Below are 17745 nucleotides of genomic sequence, written 5' to 3' on the forward strand. Positions count from 1 at the left end.
CCCATAAGTAATGGATGATCCGTGGACTGGATACACTTAACAAGAGAAAACATAATTTATGCTTACCTGATAAATTTATTTCTCTTGTAGTGTATCCAGTCCACGGCCCGCCCTGTCCTTTTAAGGCAGGTCTAAATTTTAATTAAACTACAGTCACCACTGCACCCTATGGTTTCTCCTTTCTCTGTTTGTTTTCGGTCGAATGACTGGATATGACAGTGAGGGGAGGAGCTATATAGCAGCTCTGCTGTGGGTGATCCTCTTGCAACTTCCTGTTGGGAAGGAGAATATCCCATAAGTAATGGATGATCCGTGGACTGTATACACTACAAGAGAAATAAATTTATCAGGTAAGCATAAATTATGTTTTCTAGATATGTTACTGTTCATGTAAAAATACATATCTATACCTTTATATCTATAGGAATAGATATACAGGTGTGTATATGTATATATATATATATATATATATATATATATATATATATATATATATATATATATATATATATATATATATATATGTTGAAAAACCCAGTCGTCCAGTGGTCCCGGATGACCTTGAAATTTCTTGGTACGACTTAGAAAATGGTCTGCTATTTTCAACAAATATCTGTCATATAAACTTTCAATTTTATAAAGATTTCTGTTTTCTTAAAATATAAAAATGCTTAACATGTTAAAACAATCCACATCGTGTAGAAAGTTCCTTAAAAACAGGATTCCCACAATAACTTTTTGCGGGCTAAGCCATGTTGATTTTTTTATGTTTATACTGGCAACAACAATTTTGTATTTAATTATGTAAAAATAAATAATTCCCTGTAATATTTCAAATACATTTTAAATTATTGTACAGCTACTCCACTCTGGCTGAATGATAAGCAAGTCAGTCAGGATGGGTGCTATAAGGGTAAAGCAAACGCTCCGCTTTTGTGCACACTTAAAGGGACATTAAACCCCAAATTTTTCTTTCATGATTCAGATAGAGAATGCAATTATAAACAACATTCCAATGTACTTCTATTATATAATTTGCTTTATTCTTTAGATATTCTTTGTTGAAGAAATGTCAATGCACATGGGGAGCCAATCACACAAGGCATCTCTGTGCAGCCACCAATCGGCAGCTACTGAGCATATCTAGATATGCATTTCAGCAAAGGATATCAAGAAAATAAAGCAAATTAGATAAAAGTAAATTAGAAAGTTGTTTAAAATTGCATGCTCTTTCTAAATCATGAAACAAAACAATTGGGTTTCATGTCCCTTTAAGAAGTTAAGTGGTCAACAGAAAATATTTGGTACATTCAGGGAAAAGTTTGCATATCTATTTTTATACAGCATAAGCTACAATTTATTAAAACGTGTTTACATTTACATGCTGCTGGAACAATTTTAAATGAGGATTTTCTCAAATTATGTTACTACTACTTTATCTAATACTGCCCCACACAATAATTTTCAAATAAAGTAATTCTAGAGGCTGTTGCAGTTTACTCTCAGTAACTCTGCACTTCTCATGTCAATATTCCCAAATTATAGGGTGATAAATAACAGAAAACAAAGTGTCTATAATGTTACATGCCGAATGAATCCCCTAATCTGGTCAGTATAAAAAATGCCTTGCCTTAAAAAGATGATGGTTAAAAGTTTGTCTATAGTAGTATGGTTCTACACGCTTTTTTTCGCAACCTTAGCTTGTACCCTAGGCACAGTTGAGAGGGCAGAGGGTATCACATTTACTTATTCATACTTTTCTTATGTATCATTCTCCTTGTGCTGCTGTAGCACAGGATATGTAAAAAAAAACTACCTTGTAAAGGTATGGCTGCTAGTGCCTTTAAGTCTGAAGTAGGGGTGCTACCGTAATAAATGTGCCACTTATCTATAGTAACTGCAAAACAATTGTGTGTAAGAGAGTTTGTGTGTTAGTGAGAATATGAGAGAGTGAGAAATAGGATGTGTGTGTGAGACAATATATGTGAGAGAAACTGTGTGATTGAGCGTTTAAAGTGTGAGTCTTATTTGTAAGAGTGTGTGAGAGAGAGCTTCTGTGAGAGTGTTTGTTTGTATCTGTGTGCGTATATATCTAAGTGTGTATATCCCCGGCTATATATGTATGTGTGTATATCCCTAGCTATATATGTATGTGTGCGTATATATCTGAGTGTGTGTATATCCCTGGCTATATATGTATGTGTGCGTATATATCTGAGTGTGTGTATATCCCTGGCTATATATGTATGTGTGCGTATATATATCTGAGTGTGTATATCCCCGGCTATATTTGTATATCTGAGTGTGTTTATATCCCTGGCTATATATGTATGTGTGCGTATATATCTGAGTGTGTGTATATCCCCGGCTATATTTCTTCTACTAGATACGATGAGTCCACGGATTCATCCTTACTTGTGAGATATTATCCTCCTGCTAACAGGAAGTGGCAAAGAGCACCACAGGTGAGGCATTCACAGCTTGACAAAACATCACAAGATCCTCCTTGCAGACAAGGGTACCATTCGAGGCATAAGTGCAGTTAGGTGGCAGTACTTTGGCAGGGCAGAAAGTAATGCTGGTGCTTGCCTGTGCAGAGGTGATGATGGTTTCTGGATTAGGCATATCATCTGAAAGTTGAGACGATGCTTCAGGAGCAAGAGGTAGCGGCATAATCTGGGTCTCAGGGATTTCAGGACTAACAAGAGCAGGTTCCGTAGGTTTACAGGAAATAACAGTCTCAGAAGTTAGTAGACTCCTCTGAACAGCAGAACCTGGACAGCCGTAACAGCAACCTTGGCAGCTCACAGAATTGCATGTAGAACAAAGAGGGTGAACAAAAACAGTGCCTGTTTGGAAAGCTGGAGACCGAGGTGGGCGAATAGGGCAATTGGAGATAAAGTGTCCTCTTTCCCCACAGTAAAAGCAAAGGCAATGGCTCCTCCTTCTGGCTCTTTCTTGGGGAGCCTGCCTATTCCGGATTACCCCTATCTCCATGGGCTCCTCAATGTCCTGGGAAGGAGTATACGGTTCATTAGGAGCATCAAAGTTTGCGGGTGAGTACTGGTAAAAAGCATCCCAGTCAAGAGGAAGCCGTAATCTGTGGGAATGTGGAACAGTCCTAGGAACCTAGTTTGCCTTGTGGTAGTACACTGAATGGCCATAGCTGTTATGAAAGCCCCCCAGTTGTCTAGGACAGGACTCTTAGCTAGGAGCATCTGGTGTGCCCATTTTTTTATTTGCCCAGAAAGCAGGTTGATGGCTGAGCGGACCATGATGAAATCAGTAGCATACGTATGAGGCTTTAAGGCAAACAACAGCTCACACTCTACCTTAAAGGAGAAGAAGGAGGAACGGCTACCATCAAATCTCTCAGGTAATAGTACAAAAGGTTCATGATATGCTGATTCTGGGTGTACCGTACCTTTAAGAGCACAAAAGTCCCGCTGCAAATCCAGAACAGTCTGAGACAAGTTGGATACTTGCTGGGTCAGGGCAGTAAGCATCCTGTTCATCACTGCAGGCTCCACAATGGTCAGTTCTTATGTAAAGGTCTTACCTGGATTGGAGTCTGTAGCAGAGATATATGCTCACCCTTACAGGTTTCACAGCCCAAAGTGATCAGGTAAGAAAACCACCGGGGCTGTGAATAAATGCACGGGGCTGTGTGCAAAAAACAAGGATCCAAGTATGCTGTACAAACAAGGGTAAATCCAAGAGAGTAGTCAAGGTATTGCAGAGATCAAAGGAACCAGAGGTGCAGGTAAATGATGAACAGAGCCGGGGTCACAAGCCAGGGTCAGTCTTAGGGATTCAGGAACAAAGACACCTAAACAGGAAACATGAAACAAAAAACTGACCCTGAGCACAGGAAAAGGCAGGGTTTTATAGCCAGCTAATGTGCTGCTAATTGGTAGGAAGTCCCAGGTAAGTCTGACTGACAGGTTGTTAAAGAACACAGGTGATCCAGGCAAAGCAATATCCAGAGTCCACCCCAGTGCTGCAGGCAGGATAAGGAAAGCTTACACACAAATAAAGAGAAGCAGCCGTGGCTTAGAGGCAAGAGAACAACCCTAGGATACAAGAGGTCCCAGGTTCAAGTCCCTCACTTGCCCCCAAAGGGGTGACCACGCCTGGCTGTCTGCATGGAATGGTGGAAACTGTGACAGTTCCCTCCCCTTAAAATCACCCCCCGGGCGTGAACAGGCTGGGTAGATGCCACTTTGAGTTTGGGAGAAAAGTCAGCCTCATCTTCGGACATGTCAAAGATGTCTGGCAGGATGGCGACTTTCCCATGGGCATCCAGACCTAAAATTTGGTTGTCCTCTACATTACTGGAAAACACTGTGCCAATAGTGGCCTTAGCAGCCTTCTTCCTATAATTTTTCATCTTAGCTGCTGTCAAAGTACTCGCAGGTGAGGCATTCACAGCTTCCAATGCTTTCTCGAACATCACAAGATCCTTCTTGCAGACAAGAGTACCATTCGAGGCATAAGTGCAGTCAGGTGGCAGTACTTTGGCAGGGCAGAAAGTAATGCTGGTGCTTGCCTGTGCAGAGGTGATGATGGTTTCCGGATTAGGCATATCATCTGAAAGTTGAGAAGATGCTTAAGGAGCAAGAGGTAGCGGCATAATCTGGGTCTCAGGGATTTCAGGACTAACAAGAGCAGGTTCCGTTGGTTTACAGGAAATAACAGTCTTATAAATTAGTAGACTCCTCTGAACAGCAGAACCTGTACAGCCGTAACAGCAACCTTGGCAGCTCACAGAATTGCATGTAGAACAAAGAGGGTGAACAAAAACAGTGCCTGTTTGGAAAGCTGGAGACCGAGGTGGGCGAATAGGGCAATTGGAGATAAAGTGTCCTCTTTCCCCACAGTAAAAGCAAAGGCAATGGCTCCTCCTTCTGGCTCTTTCTTGGGGAGCCTGCCTATTCCGGATTACCCCTATCTCCATGGGCTCCTCAATGTCCTGGGAAGGAGTATACGATTCATTAGGAGCATCAAGGTTTGCGGGTGAGTACTGGTAAAAAGCATCCCAGTTACGAGGAAGCCGTGATCTGTGGGAATGTGGAACAGTCCTAGGAACCTAGTTTGCCTTGTGGTAGTACACTGAGTGGCCATAGCTGTTATGAAAGCCCCCCAGTTGTCTAGGACAGGACTCTTAGCTAGGAGCATCTGGTGTGCCCATTTTTTTATTTGCCCAGAAAGCAGGTTGATGGCTAGAGCGGACAATGATGAAATCAATGGCATACGTAAGAGGCTTTAAGGCAAACAACAGCTCACACTCTACCTTAAAGGAGAAGGAGGAGGAACGGCTACCATCAAATCTCTCAGGTAATAGTACAAAAGGTTCACAATATGCTGGTTCTGGGTGTACCGTACCTTTAAGAGCACAAAAGTCCCGCTGCAAATCCAGAACAGTCTGAGACAAGTTGGATACTTGCTGGGTCAGGGCAGTGAGCATCCTGTTCATCTCTGCAGGCTCCATAATGGTCAGTTCTTATGTAAAGGTCTTACCTGGATTGGAGTCTGTAGCAGAGATATATGCTCACCCTTACAGGTATCACAGCCCAAAGTGATCAGGTAAGAAAACCACCTGGGCTGTGAATAAATGCATGGGGGCTGTGTGCAAAAAAACAAGGATCCGAGTATGCTGAACAAACAAAGGTAAATCCAAGAGAGTAGTCAAGGTATTGCAGAGATCAAAGGAAGCCAGAGGTGCAGGTAAACGATGAACAGAGTCAGGGTCACAAGCCAGGGTCAGTCTTAGGGATTCAGGAACAAAGACACCTAAACAGGAAACATGAAAAAAAGAACTGACCCTGAGCACAGGAAAAGGCAGGGTTATATAGCCAGCTAATGAGCTGCTAATTGGTAGGAAGTCCCAGGTAAGCCTGACTGACAGGTTGTAAAAGAACACAGGTGATCCAGGCAAAGCAATATCCAGAGTCCAAATAGTGCTGCAGGCAGGATAAGGAAAGCTTACATACACACAAATAAAGAGAAGTATCCGTGGCTTAGAGGCAAGAGAACAAGCCTAGGATACAAGAGGTCCCAGGTTCAAGTCCCTCGCTTGCCCCCAAAGGGGTGACCACGCCTGGCTGTCTGCATGGAACGGTGGAAACCGTAACAGTCTTGCTCCTCACATCCTTCTCTTCTAATCCTTACTCTTCATGTCCTTCTCCTCTACCCCTTGCACCACATGTCCTACTCCACTACATTTTGCTCTACATGTCCATCTTCGCTTCCACTTTCTCCACATGTACTTCTTCTCTACCCCTTACTTTTCATGTCCTTCTCTTCTACCCCATTCCTCTTTTTACGTCATTCTCCTCTACCCCTTGCTCTTTTTACGTCTTTCTCCTCTACCCCTTGCTCTTCATGTCCTTCTCCTCTAACCCTTGCTCTTTTTACAGCCTTCTCCTCTACCCCTTGCTCTTTTTACGTCATTCTCCTCTACCTCTTGCTCTTCATGTCCTTCTCCTCTACCCCTTGCTCTTTTTACGTCATTCTCCTCTACCCCTTGCTCTTTTTACAGCCTTCTCCTCTACCTCTTGCTCTTTTTACGTCATTCTCCTCTACCCCTTGCTCTTCATGTCCTTCTCCTCTAACCCTTGCTCTTCATGTCCTTCTCCTCTACCCCTTGCTCTTCATTTCCTTCTCCTCTAACCCTTGCTCTTCATGTCCTTCTCCTCTAACCCTTGCTCTTCATGTCCTTCTCCTCTAACCCTTGCTCTTTATGTCCTTCTCCTCTACCCCTTGCTCTTCATGTCCTTCTCCTCTAACCTTTGCTCTTCATTTCCTTCTCCTCTAACCCTTGCTCTTTATGCTCTTCTCCTCTACCCCTTGCTCTTTTTACAGCTTTCTCCTCTACCCCTTGCTCTTTTTATGTCATTCTCCTCTACCCCTTGCTCTTCACATCCTTCTCTTCTAATCCTTGCTCTTCATGTCCTTCTCCTCTACCCCTTGCACCACATGTCCTACTCCACTACATTTTGCTCTACATGTCCATCTTCGCTTCCACTTTCTCCACATGTACTTCTTCTCTACCCCTTACTTTTCATGTCCTTCTCTTCTACCCCATTCCTCTTTTTACGTCATTCTCCTCTACCCCTTGCTCTTTTTACAGCCTTCTCCTCTACCCCTTGCTCTTTTTACGTCATTCTCCTCTACCCCTTGCTCTTCATGTCCTTCTCCTCTAACCCTTGCTCTTTTTACAGCCTTCTCCTCTACCCCTTGCTCTTTTTACGTCATTCTCCTCTACCTCTTCATGTCCTTCTCCTCTACCCCTTGCTCTTCATGTCCTTCTCCTCTAACCTTTGCTCTTCATGTCCTTATCTAACCCTTGCTCTTCATGTCCTCCTCTAACCCTTGCTCTTTATGCTCTTCTCCTCTACCCCTTGCTCTTTTTACAGCCTTCTCCTCTACCCCTTGCTCTTTTTATGTCATTCTCCTCTACCCCTTGCTCTTCATGTCCTTCTCCTCTACCCCTTGCTCTTTATGTCCTTCTCCTCTACCCCTTGCTCTTCATGTCCTTCTCCTCTAACCTTTGCTCTTCATTTCCTTCTCCTCTAACCCTTGCTCTTTATGCTCTTCTCCTCTACCCCTTGCTCTTTTTACAGCTTTCTCCTCTACCCCTTGCTCTTCATGTCCTTCTCCTCTACCCCTTGCTCTTTATGTCCTTCTCCTCTACCCCTTGCTCTTCATGTCCTTCTCCTCTAACCTTTGCTCTTCATTTCCTTCTCCTCTAACCCTTGCTCTTTATGTCCTTCTCCTCTACCCCTTGCTCTTCATGTCCTTCTCCTCTAACCTTTGCTCTTCATTTCCTTCTCCTCTAACCCTTGCTCTTTATGCTCTTCTCCTCTACCCCTTGCTCTTTTTACAGCTTTCTCCTCTACCCCTTGCTCTTTTTATGTCATTCTCCTCTACCCCTTGCTCTTCACATCCTTCTCTTCTAATCCTTGCTCTTCATGTCCTTCTCCTCTACCCCTTGCACCACATGTCCTACTCCACTACATTTTGCTCTACATGTCCATCTTCGCTTCCACTTTCTCCACATGTACTTCTTCTCTACCCCTTACTTTTCATGTCCTTCTCTTCTACCCCATTCCTCTTTTTACGTCATTCTCCTCTACCCCTTGCTCTTTTTACAGCCTTCTCCTCTACCCCTTGCTCTTTTTACGTCATTCTCCTCTACCCCTTGCTCTTCATGTCCTTCTCCTCTAACCCTTGCTCTTTTTACAGCCTTCTCCTCTACCCCTTGCTCTTTTTACGTCATTCTCCTCTACCTCTTGCTCTTCATGTCCTTCTCCTCTACCCCTTGCTCTTCATGTCCTTCTCCTCTAACCTTTGCTCTTCATGTCCTTATCTAACCCTTGCTCTTCATGTCCTCCTCTAACCCTTGCTCTTTATGCTCTTCTCCTCTACCCCTTGCTCTTTTTACAGCCTTCTCCTCTACCCCTTGCTCTTTTTATGTCATTCTCCTCTACCCCTTGCTCTTCATGTCCTTCTCCTCTACCCCTTGCTCTTCATGTCCTTCTCCTCTACCCCTTGCTCTTCATGTCCTTCTCCTCTAACCCTTGCTCTTCATGTCCTTCTCCTCTAACCCTTGCTCTTCATGTCCTTCTCCTCTACCCCTTGTTCTTTATGCTCTTCTCCTCTACCCCTTGCTCTTTTTACAGCCTTCTCCTCTACCCCTTGCTCTTTTTACAGCCTTCTCCTCTACCTCTTGCTCTTTTTACAGCCTTCTCCTCTACCCCTTGCTCTTTTTACGTCATTCTCCTCTACCCCTTGCTCTTTTTACAGCCTTCTCCTCTACCCCTTGCTCTTTTTACGTCATTCTCCTCTACCCCTTGCTCTTTTTATGTCCTTCTCCTCTACCCCTTGCTCTTTATTTCCTCCTCCTCTATCTCTTGCTCACATGTCCTTCTTCTCTGCCACTTTCTCAACGTGTCATTTTTCTTAAACAGCTTGCTCTTCCCCTTGCTCCATATGTCCTTTTCTTAAACAGCTTGCTCTTCATGTCCTTCACCCCTTGCTCTACATTTCTATATCATTCAGCAGTAACAGTAAAAAGGTTATTTTAAAATGACTATTGTTTCTTGTCACTTTGAAATGACTGCCAAGCTCCGCCCACTGATGACATAATGATCTGGGCTGCATTAAAGGCTTCATTAGTTACAAAGACTCACTAATTGGATTGAACAGACTGTCAATTCTATTTAGCAGAGAGCATAGATGCAGCCCAGATCATGATGTCATCAGTGGGCGGAGCTTGGCAGTCATTTCAAAGTGACAAGAAACAATACATGATATAGAAAAGGATGCAGGGAGCTTTTTGCAGCTTATCTAAAGTAAGACTTTAAGAGGGCTAAGGTGTAGACTGTCCCTTTTAAACACTCAAACAACAGTCCCTTTTGATATTAATGTATATTTAAATTATCCTTTAAATACACAAAACTGTAATCCGAAAATTTAAATTGCTGTTGCTCTTTACTCTAGCAAATAAGCAATCTATTTTAAATAATGCTATTTGTGGCAGCTCCGTAGTGGGATTTAGAGCCAGGAACTAAAAGCAAATAATATTGGTGATTTAAAAATTCTTACTGCTCCCGGGAGTCTTGTATTTACAGTCTCTTTGTGTATAATATATTTCCATTACTTTGCCACCTCCTGCTGCAGGCAGTGATCCTCGCATACAGATAGCGTGCAAGGCTAATAGAACTTATTTGTAATCTTGTAAGGAATAAAGCTGTATAAACTGGCAATTAAAGGGACAGTGTACTCTTAAATTGTTTCCCCCTTAATGTGTTCCCAGTTACCAGCTGCAGAGTGTGAAATGTATGACAAATTGCGCCTTGATGTTTATGAGATAGCTGGATTAGCTCTTTGAAACCACAGCCCATCAGAAAAGGTTTGGCTTGCTGACAGATCAGATCTCGTTATCTTATCACTCAAATGCTTCCCTTGTTTAATCTCTGTCTCTATTTGTATAGAGACAGAGATAAAAAAGGGAAGCATTTGAGGATAACAAGCTTTGATCTGTCAGCAAGCCGAGCCTGTTTTGATGGGCTTTGGTTTCAAAAAGCAAATCCAGCTATCTCATAAACATAAAGGCACAATTACTCATACATTTTACACTCTGCAGCTAGTATAACGAGTCATATATTTTGAGGTAAAATTTCCTACTTTTTACATAGAGATGTTCAGGTGATATTTTCTAGTCCGCTTTTTACAGCTATACTTCTTCACCACCAAGTGCTTCAACTTATAGGTATTATGTATTAAAATGAAATTTTCCAATATTGAGGACTTGACAGGCTTCACAAGCCTAACCCTGTCACATATCCGTCCCTAATTTGCCTCAGCTAAGATGATCAGATAAAAGACTGCAAAACAATGCAGTTTTTGCCCCAAAAAAGAATAGTGGCTAGCTATATCTACTTCAGTAACTAGTCCGGGGCATTACTCGATGGAAAACAGTTTACAAGTAGTAAAGTTGTAAAAAGCGGAAACCAGCAATAATTACATATTTTTTTAATATATAGTTGAAAATGTAAACAAAAATGATAGCAGTCAATGAAACAATGAAGAGGAACAATATGACATCATAAGTTTGTATCTTCTGTTTCTTTATATTCATCCATCTGTGCTGGTTATTAACCTATAAAAAAAAATTCTGTCAATTTCAGACCCTTCAAAGGTTACAGCTGCTGATGGTTCTAGCAATGGCCATAGAAGGAGCAGATCTTCCTCTAGCTTGGTTGAGATTCCAGGTAAAAAAAAAAGATCTATATGGAAAATATTTAATAACACTTCAAGAGACAGTCTAGTCAAAATTAAACGTTCGTGATTTAGAACAAACAAACAACTTTGCAATATACTTTTAGCATTTAATTTGCTTTGTTCTCGTGGTATTCTTTGTTGAAAGCTAAGCCTATATAGGCTCATATGCGAATTTCTAAGACTTTGAAGGCAGTCTCTAATCTCAGTACATTTTGACAATTTTTCAAAGCTAGACAGTGCTAATTCATGTGTGCTATATAGATAACATTGTATTCACTCCCGTGGAGTTATTTTTGAGTCAGCACTGATTGGCTAAAATAAAAGTCTTTTAAAAGAACTTAAAGGACGAGTAAACACAGTAGATTTGCATAATCAACAAATGCAAGCTAACAAGACAATGCAATAGCATTTACTCTGAATTTCAAATGAGTAGTAGATTTTTGTCTAACAAATTTCAAAGTTATGTATATTTCCACTCCCTCTGTACCATGTGATAGCAATCAGCCAATCACAAATGCATATACGTATAGTCTGTAAATTCTTGCACATGCTCAGTAGGAGCTGGTGACTCAAAAAGTGTAAATATAAAAGACTGTGCACACTTTTTTTAATGGAAGTAAATTGGAAAGTTGTTTAAAATTACATGCTGTATCTGAATCATGAGAGTTTAATCTGACCTGATTGTCCCTTTAAATAAGGGAGCAGTCTGCAGAGGCTTAGATACAGGTTTTTAAATTCAAGAACAGCTAAGGGAGACAACCCATTGAAAACTCTTGTGGAATTCATGTTCATGGTCCTTTTTTCTGTAGCCAGAGACATGTAAGGTAGTGTAGCATGTTGCAGTGATAGTTAAAATGTCACCATACCATTGTATGGTGGAGGAAATCCAGCTTCTCTGGATGGAGTGGTGCCAGCTCAATCTTCACATATTTTATAGCAAAACCAAGCAACTTAAATAATAAATACATACTTCAATTTCGTTTTATTGTGCTTCATAAACATTTTGTGCTCGATCATAAGTGGAGTGCTAATTTATTGCGCACCCACAAACTGCAACCTTGCCTGTTTATGAGCGTGTGATAAATAACCAGCCATTACAAGTGGCTGGTTATTGCTACTGCAAATTTGCGGTAGCCATTAGCACTCAACGTTTTTTTAAATGTCCCCCAATAGCCCCTCAAAAATGTGTGATGTCCCTTTTTTTTTTAATGCTTCTTTTTTTAAAAAAACACTGCCCTAAGCAGTTTTTGGCTGCTAAAGTTGGCGGATGAAAAGTGCCTTTACATAGCAGTCTATGGGGACTGTGTGTTCCCTGTAAATATATGTGTAAATACATATTTATATTTATGTTAATATACACATATTAGCACATATAAATATATATGTATATATTCAAATACATATACAGTTGTGATCAAAATTATTCAACCCCCATTGCAAATAAGCTTTATTCTCAAATATTACAGACGTTCAGCTGTTGACAATGAACAACCCAAACAAAAGCAATTGAAATAGCTCAACACAACGAATGCTTCAAATGGTTTCCCCAAATTCAACTGATAATGCAACTTTTAATGAATTCTGCAGTCTAAAAATGATTCAACCCCCTGAATAGAATCCCTCACAACAGCACAAATCTGCAAAACAGGAGTTGTCTCAAGCACACCTGATGCAACAAATCAAGGGCTTCATGAGTTACACCAGGTTTGCTTGATCTAGAACACAGGAAATACCTGAACTGGTTGGGGGTTTGTTGAGTGTTACGTTTGACTGCATGTTAGAAATATGGCTAAGTCAAAAGAATGGTCCACGAAGTTAAGAGAAGAGATCATCGTCCTTCACAAACAAGAAACAGGATACAGAAAGATAGCGAAGGAACTGAATATTCATAAAGACACAGTTGGAGGTATAGTTCGCAAGTTCAAAGTTAAAGGAACAGTGTGTACACTACCTTGACAGGCAGTAAAAGGAAGCTATCAACATCTGCAACCAAGGCAGGTTATGAAAACCATCGAATGTCTGCAAAAGACCTGCAGCAAGACTGGGTAGCAACAGGAACTGAGGTTTCAGTTTTCACAGGCGTGTACTAAACACAAGACGTACACTACTACTGACCCAAAAGCACAAAAAGAAGTTGGCTCCAATATGCTCAAAATCATATAAATAAGCCACAGAAGTTTTGGGATTCTGTTCTATGGAGCGATGAAACAAAACTGGAACTTTTCGGCCCGATGGGTCAGCGGTGTGTCTGGAGGAAGAAGAATGAAGCATACGTTGAAAAGAACACTCTGCCTACAGTTAAGCATGGCGGTGGCTCGGTGATGCTCTGGGGCTGCTTTGCAACCTCTGCCACTGGAAACCTTCAACGTATGGAAGGCAAGATGGATTCATTGAAGTATCAGGAAATCCTAGGGGAAACCTCATGCCGTCTGTGAGGAACCTGAAGCATTGGACCTTCCAACAAGACAAAGATCCCAAGCATACCTCAAATTCCACCAAGGCTTGGTTGCAGAAGAAGTCCTGGAAGATTCTACAGTGGCCATCACAGTCATCTAAATGTAGCCACCAATCAGCAAGTGCTCTCCAAGGTTCTGAACCAAAAATTGCCCGGTTCCTAAGCTATCATTCCTGCTTTTTCAAATAAAGATACCAAGAGAACAAAACAAAATTGATAATAGGATATTAGAAAGTTGCTTCAAATTGCATGATCTATCCGAATCATAAAGGAAAACATTTGGGTTCAGTATCCCTTTAAAACCCTGCTGAGTTGCAACAATATTGAATCTATGTATGTTAAACATATCTCACATTTTAAAGAATTGCTTTTTTTACTTATATAGATTCAATTTAGTTGCAATTCAGCATTTACTGTTATTTGTTGTTTGGTCCTATTACACGTGTGCAATGAGTATTTAGTTATTAAAAAAGTCACCCTTGTTTTATTTTCAACAATTAGTATAGGCAGTCTGTTTTTTGATCATTATTTTACAATTGCACTGGGTTGTTTGGGAGAAGTACTGATAATTAGCACTATTAATCAATTATACTTGTTTTCTTAGTATTGGACTCATTCTAGAAGTTAAAATGAAGTTAAAGGTCCATAATAAACGTATTAATTCTATATGTCAATATTATCCCTACCCTATATAAAACACAACCGCATGTTGTTGTTTTTTAAAAAAAGAGTGTTTGAAATTCTAAAAAACGTACATGTTTTAAGTTAAAAAAGTCCCATGCCGAGTTATTTCTCAACGCCCCATAAATGGGCGTTTTTTTTCCGTTCTATATGTCCAATCCGCTTAAACTTGTTGATATGACATGGGCGGGAGCGTGCATGCACTCACAGAAGGATAAGGATACAATAACTCCAGATATATAAATCACTAGCAGGCAAGCTTCTGTCCAAAAGCGCATTTAATTAATTTGCTTCTGAAGTCTAAGGACGCTTTATAGATTGCTATAGCAACCATTACCAGTGCAATCAATTATGCATGCGCGCAGAGGGGCGGGATCAGAGTTGCTTGTTTCTCTAACACTGCAGCCTGCGCCTGTTACACGATAGGGAGAGGAGACGCATAATCACTGAAGTGGGCAAGCTCCGACATATATGTCGGTCGTCCGATTCAGTGATTAATTGGAGGTTCAGTCGCTTCTTTTTCTGGGCAGTTGAATCAATCAATATTTCTTTAGTAAATATCTCCAAAAGCATAAAAACATTTAATTGGTGTATATTGATAAAAAAATATGATTGCTATGTACATTGGAACCATGCTGTTCTTGAAAACGACTATAATGTCCCTTTCACATAAACATTTTTCTTAAATGATTCCGGTAGTAACTTTCTAATTGACTTCTTTTATCTTATTTGCTTTGTTCTCATATTACACTTTGTTGAAAAGCATACCTAGGTATGCTCAGAAGCAGTGATGCACTACTGGGAGCTAGCTGCTAAATAGTGGCTGCTAGTAAATACTCATTTGTGGCTCACTGCATGTTCAGCAAGCTCCCAGTAGTGCAATGATGCTACTTCAACAAAGGATAACAAGAAAATTGAGCGAAATTTAATGATAGTGATAAATTAGAAAGCTGTTTAAAATGGTATGCTCTATCTGAATCATAAAAGAAAATGTTTTGGGTCTCATGTCCCTTTAATGCCAAATTGTGGCGCCCCTTCTGTTTGCATCATTTCTTATACACATCCGTCATATCTATTACCACTGGTTTTGAGAAGGAGCTATCAGTAATATTGTGATTTCGGCACTTTCAAAAATAAATTATTACCATATGGAGAGAGAGCATAAGTATACAGTTTTTATAATTATAATACACAGGTATGAGATCCAAGAAAACCCTCTCCCAACAATATTTTTGTCTAGGGCAGGGGTCCAGATGTTTTAGAACTACATTTCCCATGATGCTTAGGCAGCTTAAAGACAAGCATCATGGGAAATGTAGTTCTAAAACATCTGGAGAGCCAAGGTTGCTGACCCCTGGTCTAGACTCAAGGGGATGACAGCCCTTTGATGCTTAGATCCAAATTACCTGAATGATGCTGAAAATTATTTCATACATTTCAGGACAGCATGGCTTCTCAACCTACAAAATGTTGACCAATAGGAATTTGTTTATTATGTCGTCCTTCAGCACAGGAATCTATTCTTCTGGAATATGGGCTGTTTTGTGCCACTGAATATGTCTTCTGTATTATCTAATGATTCACAATTTCTTGCTTTTAGGCAGCCCTAAAGCAGCAAAATCTGACATGGATATGGCTTACGAGCGAGCCCGTGTCAGCCTTACGCCAGATGATCTTCCTGCGAGCCCAGTGCTGAACAAGGTAAGCAAGTGCCATAGGGAAAAATAGGGATCTGTCACTGCGCATAAATAGACAGACTACACGTTTGTATTATTTAATTGTTTAAAGGGGACAGGGGGCCCTAAAATATGATCGCTTCAGGGGGGAAAAGAAATGTATATAAACTGGGTACTGGCAGACAGCTGCCAGTACCTAAGATGGCAGGGCTTATTGGGAGGGGGAATTTTAAAGAGCTGTTTGGGACAGTCAGGGGGGTGGGAGGGTAAGGGGGGGATTATACACTGCAGAAAATTAAAACCTAAATAAAAATGAATTAATAATAAAAAAAAAAGCCCTAAAACTTCATAATGGAAAACTGCCTGCCAGTACCAAATATGGTGGTGAGAGTGCGGGTGGAGGGAGAGAGAGCTTTTTGGGAAGGGTCAGGGAGGTGTCAGGTGGGAGGGTAATCCCTACATTACAACACTATTACCCTTACCAGCTAACTAATTAACCACTTCACTGCTGGGAATTTTAGAAGTGTGGTGCGCAGCTGCAATTAATGGTATTCGAATTACCAAAAAAACAATAGCAAAGCCATAATGTCTGCTATTTCTGAACACAATGGATCCCAGTGAAGCTTTTATAACCATTTGTGCCATGATTGCACAAGCAGCATGTAAATAATTTGTGAGAAACCCAAAGTTTGTGAAAAAGTGAACCATTTTTTTATATGATCGCATTTGGTGGAGAACCTTGGGTTTTCTATTAAAAAAAAATAAAATAAGTTTTGATAGGTAACTAAAACAAAAAAACAAGGCTGTATTTCTGTTTAAATGGAGATATAGAAGAAATTCTAAAAATTATCTGGTATTTTAGGCAGGTTTTTCTCTGAAATTTAATAACGTTTCTCCGCTTTTTTTGTTTTGTTAAGTCTATTCTTAAAAAATCGGTGACTGTCACAGAGACCCCATCTGCAGTTTATCACTATAAGGAAGAGGATCTAATGATACCGGAATTTAGCGTCAATAGGCACCTCAATGCCATGTTTGAAGCGGCAAAGAAAGATCTTTCCACATTAATGAAGCTTCAGGTGAGCTGATTTTTGTTCCTTTGGAAAAGAACAGTCTACAAACACAATAAAATGCGTAATAACATTGTTCAAATTCAAAGTACCTAGAAGATGTTAACATTTTCATTTGACAATTTTTACTAGCACTGTTTTAGTGCGCTACTTTTGTGAGTATATCTCCTGGATGTGCCCGCTGTGTGTTTGCCAACTACAAGTGAATCGAGATATTGTGCCATTGGCTCTAGGTACTGTGCCTACTTTGTCTAATTGATAAGACGGCACTGCATGATAGTATTATTTTAGGTTTAATGTCCCTTTAATATTTTGTATATGTGCAATTTGGTAGCTGTTCTGGTGTTCTCTTTGAGAAAATCCTTAATACTACCAGCAGATGGAGACATTGTCTTAATTTATTTTTTGCTAATAATAAGATGCTGGCAATGAAAAAGCTGAAAAGACAATAAATGGTTAATGTTATATAATACAAAAGACAATGAACATACATTATGGCTGCTTTCTTAACATTGGTACCTTTTAAAGCAGAGACCCTCAACCATGGCCCTCCAGAGATTTTGGATCTACATTTCCCATGGTGCTCACTTTGCTCAGCCAGCATATCAGCTGGCTGAGCATCATGGGAAATGTATTTCCTTTCCAAAACCTCTGGAGGGCCAAGTTTGAAATTGTCTGTTTTAAAGGGACAGTTAACTATTTATATGCATAGTATGTAGTTAGAATAAAGCACTGCATTTTAGAATTTTTTAAAAGCGTTTTAATTTGACAATTTTTAACACAATTTGCATGGACACACCCATAACATACTCATGCATATGCTTTTCTGGTCTTCTTTGTTATAATCAATCAGAGGCCATATATTTTTTTTGTTTGTGCACTTATCTAAGCAGTCACTGTGTAGCATGTAGTAGGGTTAGATAAAGTGTTGCCCAATTATCCAGGTTGAACTCCAACCTCTTGGGGGTGAAAGTAAATAGAAAAAGCACAGTCTGCAGAGGTAAATTACATGAAAAAGGGAAAATAAAGCATTATTGTACATTTAATTGTTTTTTTTTACGATGCTTATTAAAACATC

The 17745-nt window shown here is 40.3% G+C and overlaps 1 protein-coding gene across 9 annotated transcripts in view; it reads left to right on the forward strand.

Moving 5' to 3' along the window:
* The window catches only part of PNPLA7 (patatin like phospholipase domain containing 7), a 503274-nt gene that overhangs the window by 227836 nt on the left and 257693 nt on the right, over positions 1–17745 (forward strand). For 8 of the 9 annotated variants that reach the window (XM_053695647.1, XM_053695646.1, XM_053695651.1 and 5 more), the window contains 3 exons: positions 10695–10778; positions 15525–15625; positions 16518–16676. In XM_053695647.1, coding sequence (XP_053551622.1) covers positions 10695–10778; positions 15525–15625; positions 16518–16676 — 344 coding nt within the window. The remainder of the gene's footprint in view (positions 1–10694; positions 10779–15524; positions 15626–16517; positions 16677–17745) is intronic. The other variant, XM_053695653.1, reaches the window with a different exon arrangement.

This window comes from Bombina bombina, chromosome 12, assembly GCF_027579735.1.
Source record: "Bombina bombina isolate aBomBom1 chromosome 12, aBomBom1.pri, whole genome shotgun sequence".
NCBI classification, from domain to species: domain Eukaryota; kingdom Metazoa; phylum Chordata; class Amphibia; order Anura; family Bombinatoridae; genus Bombina; species Bombina bombina.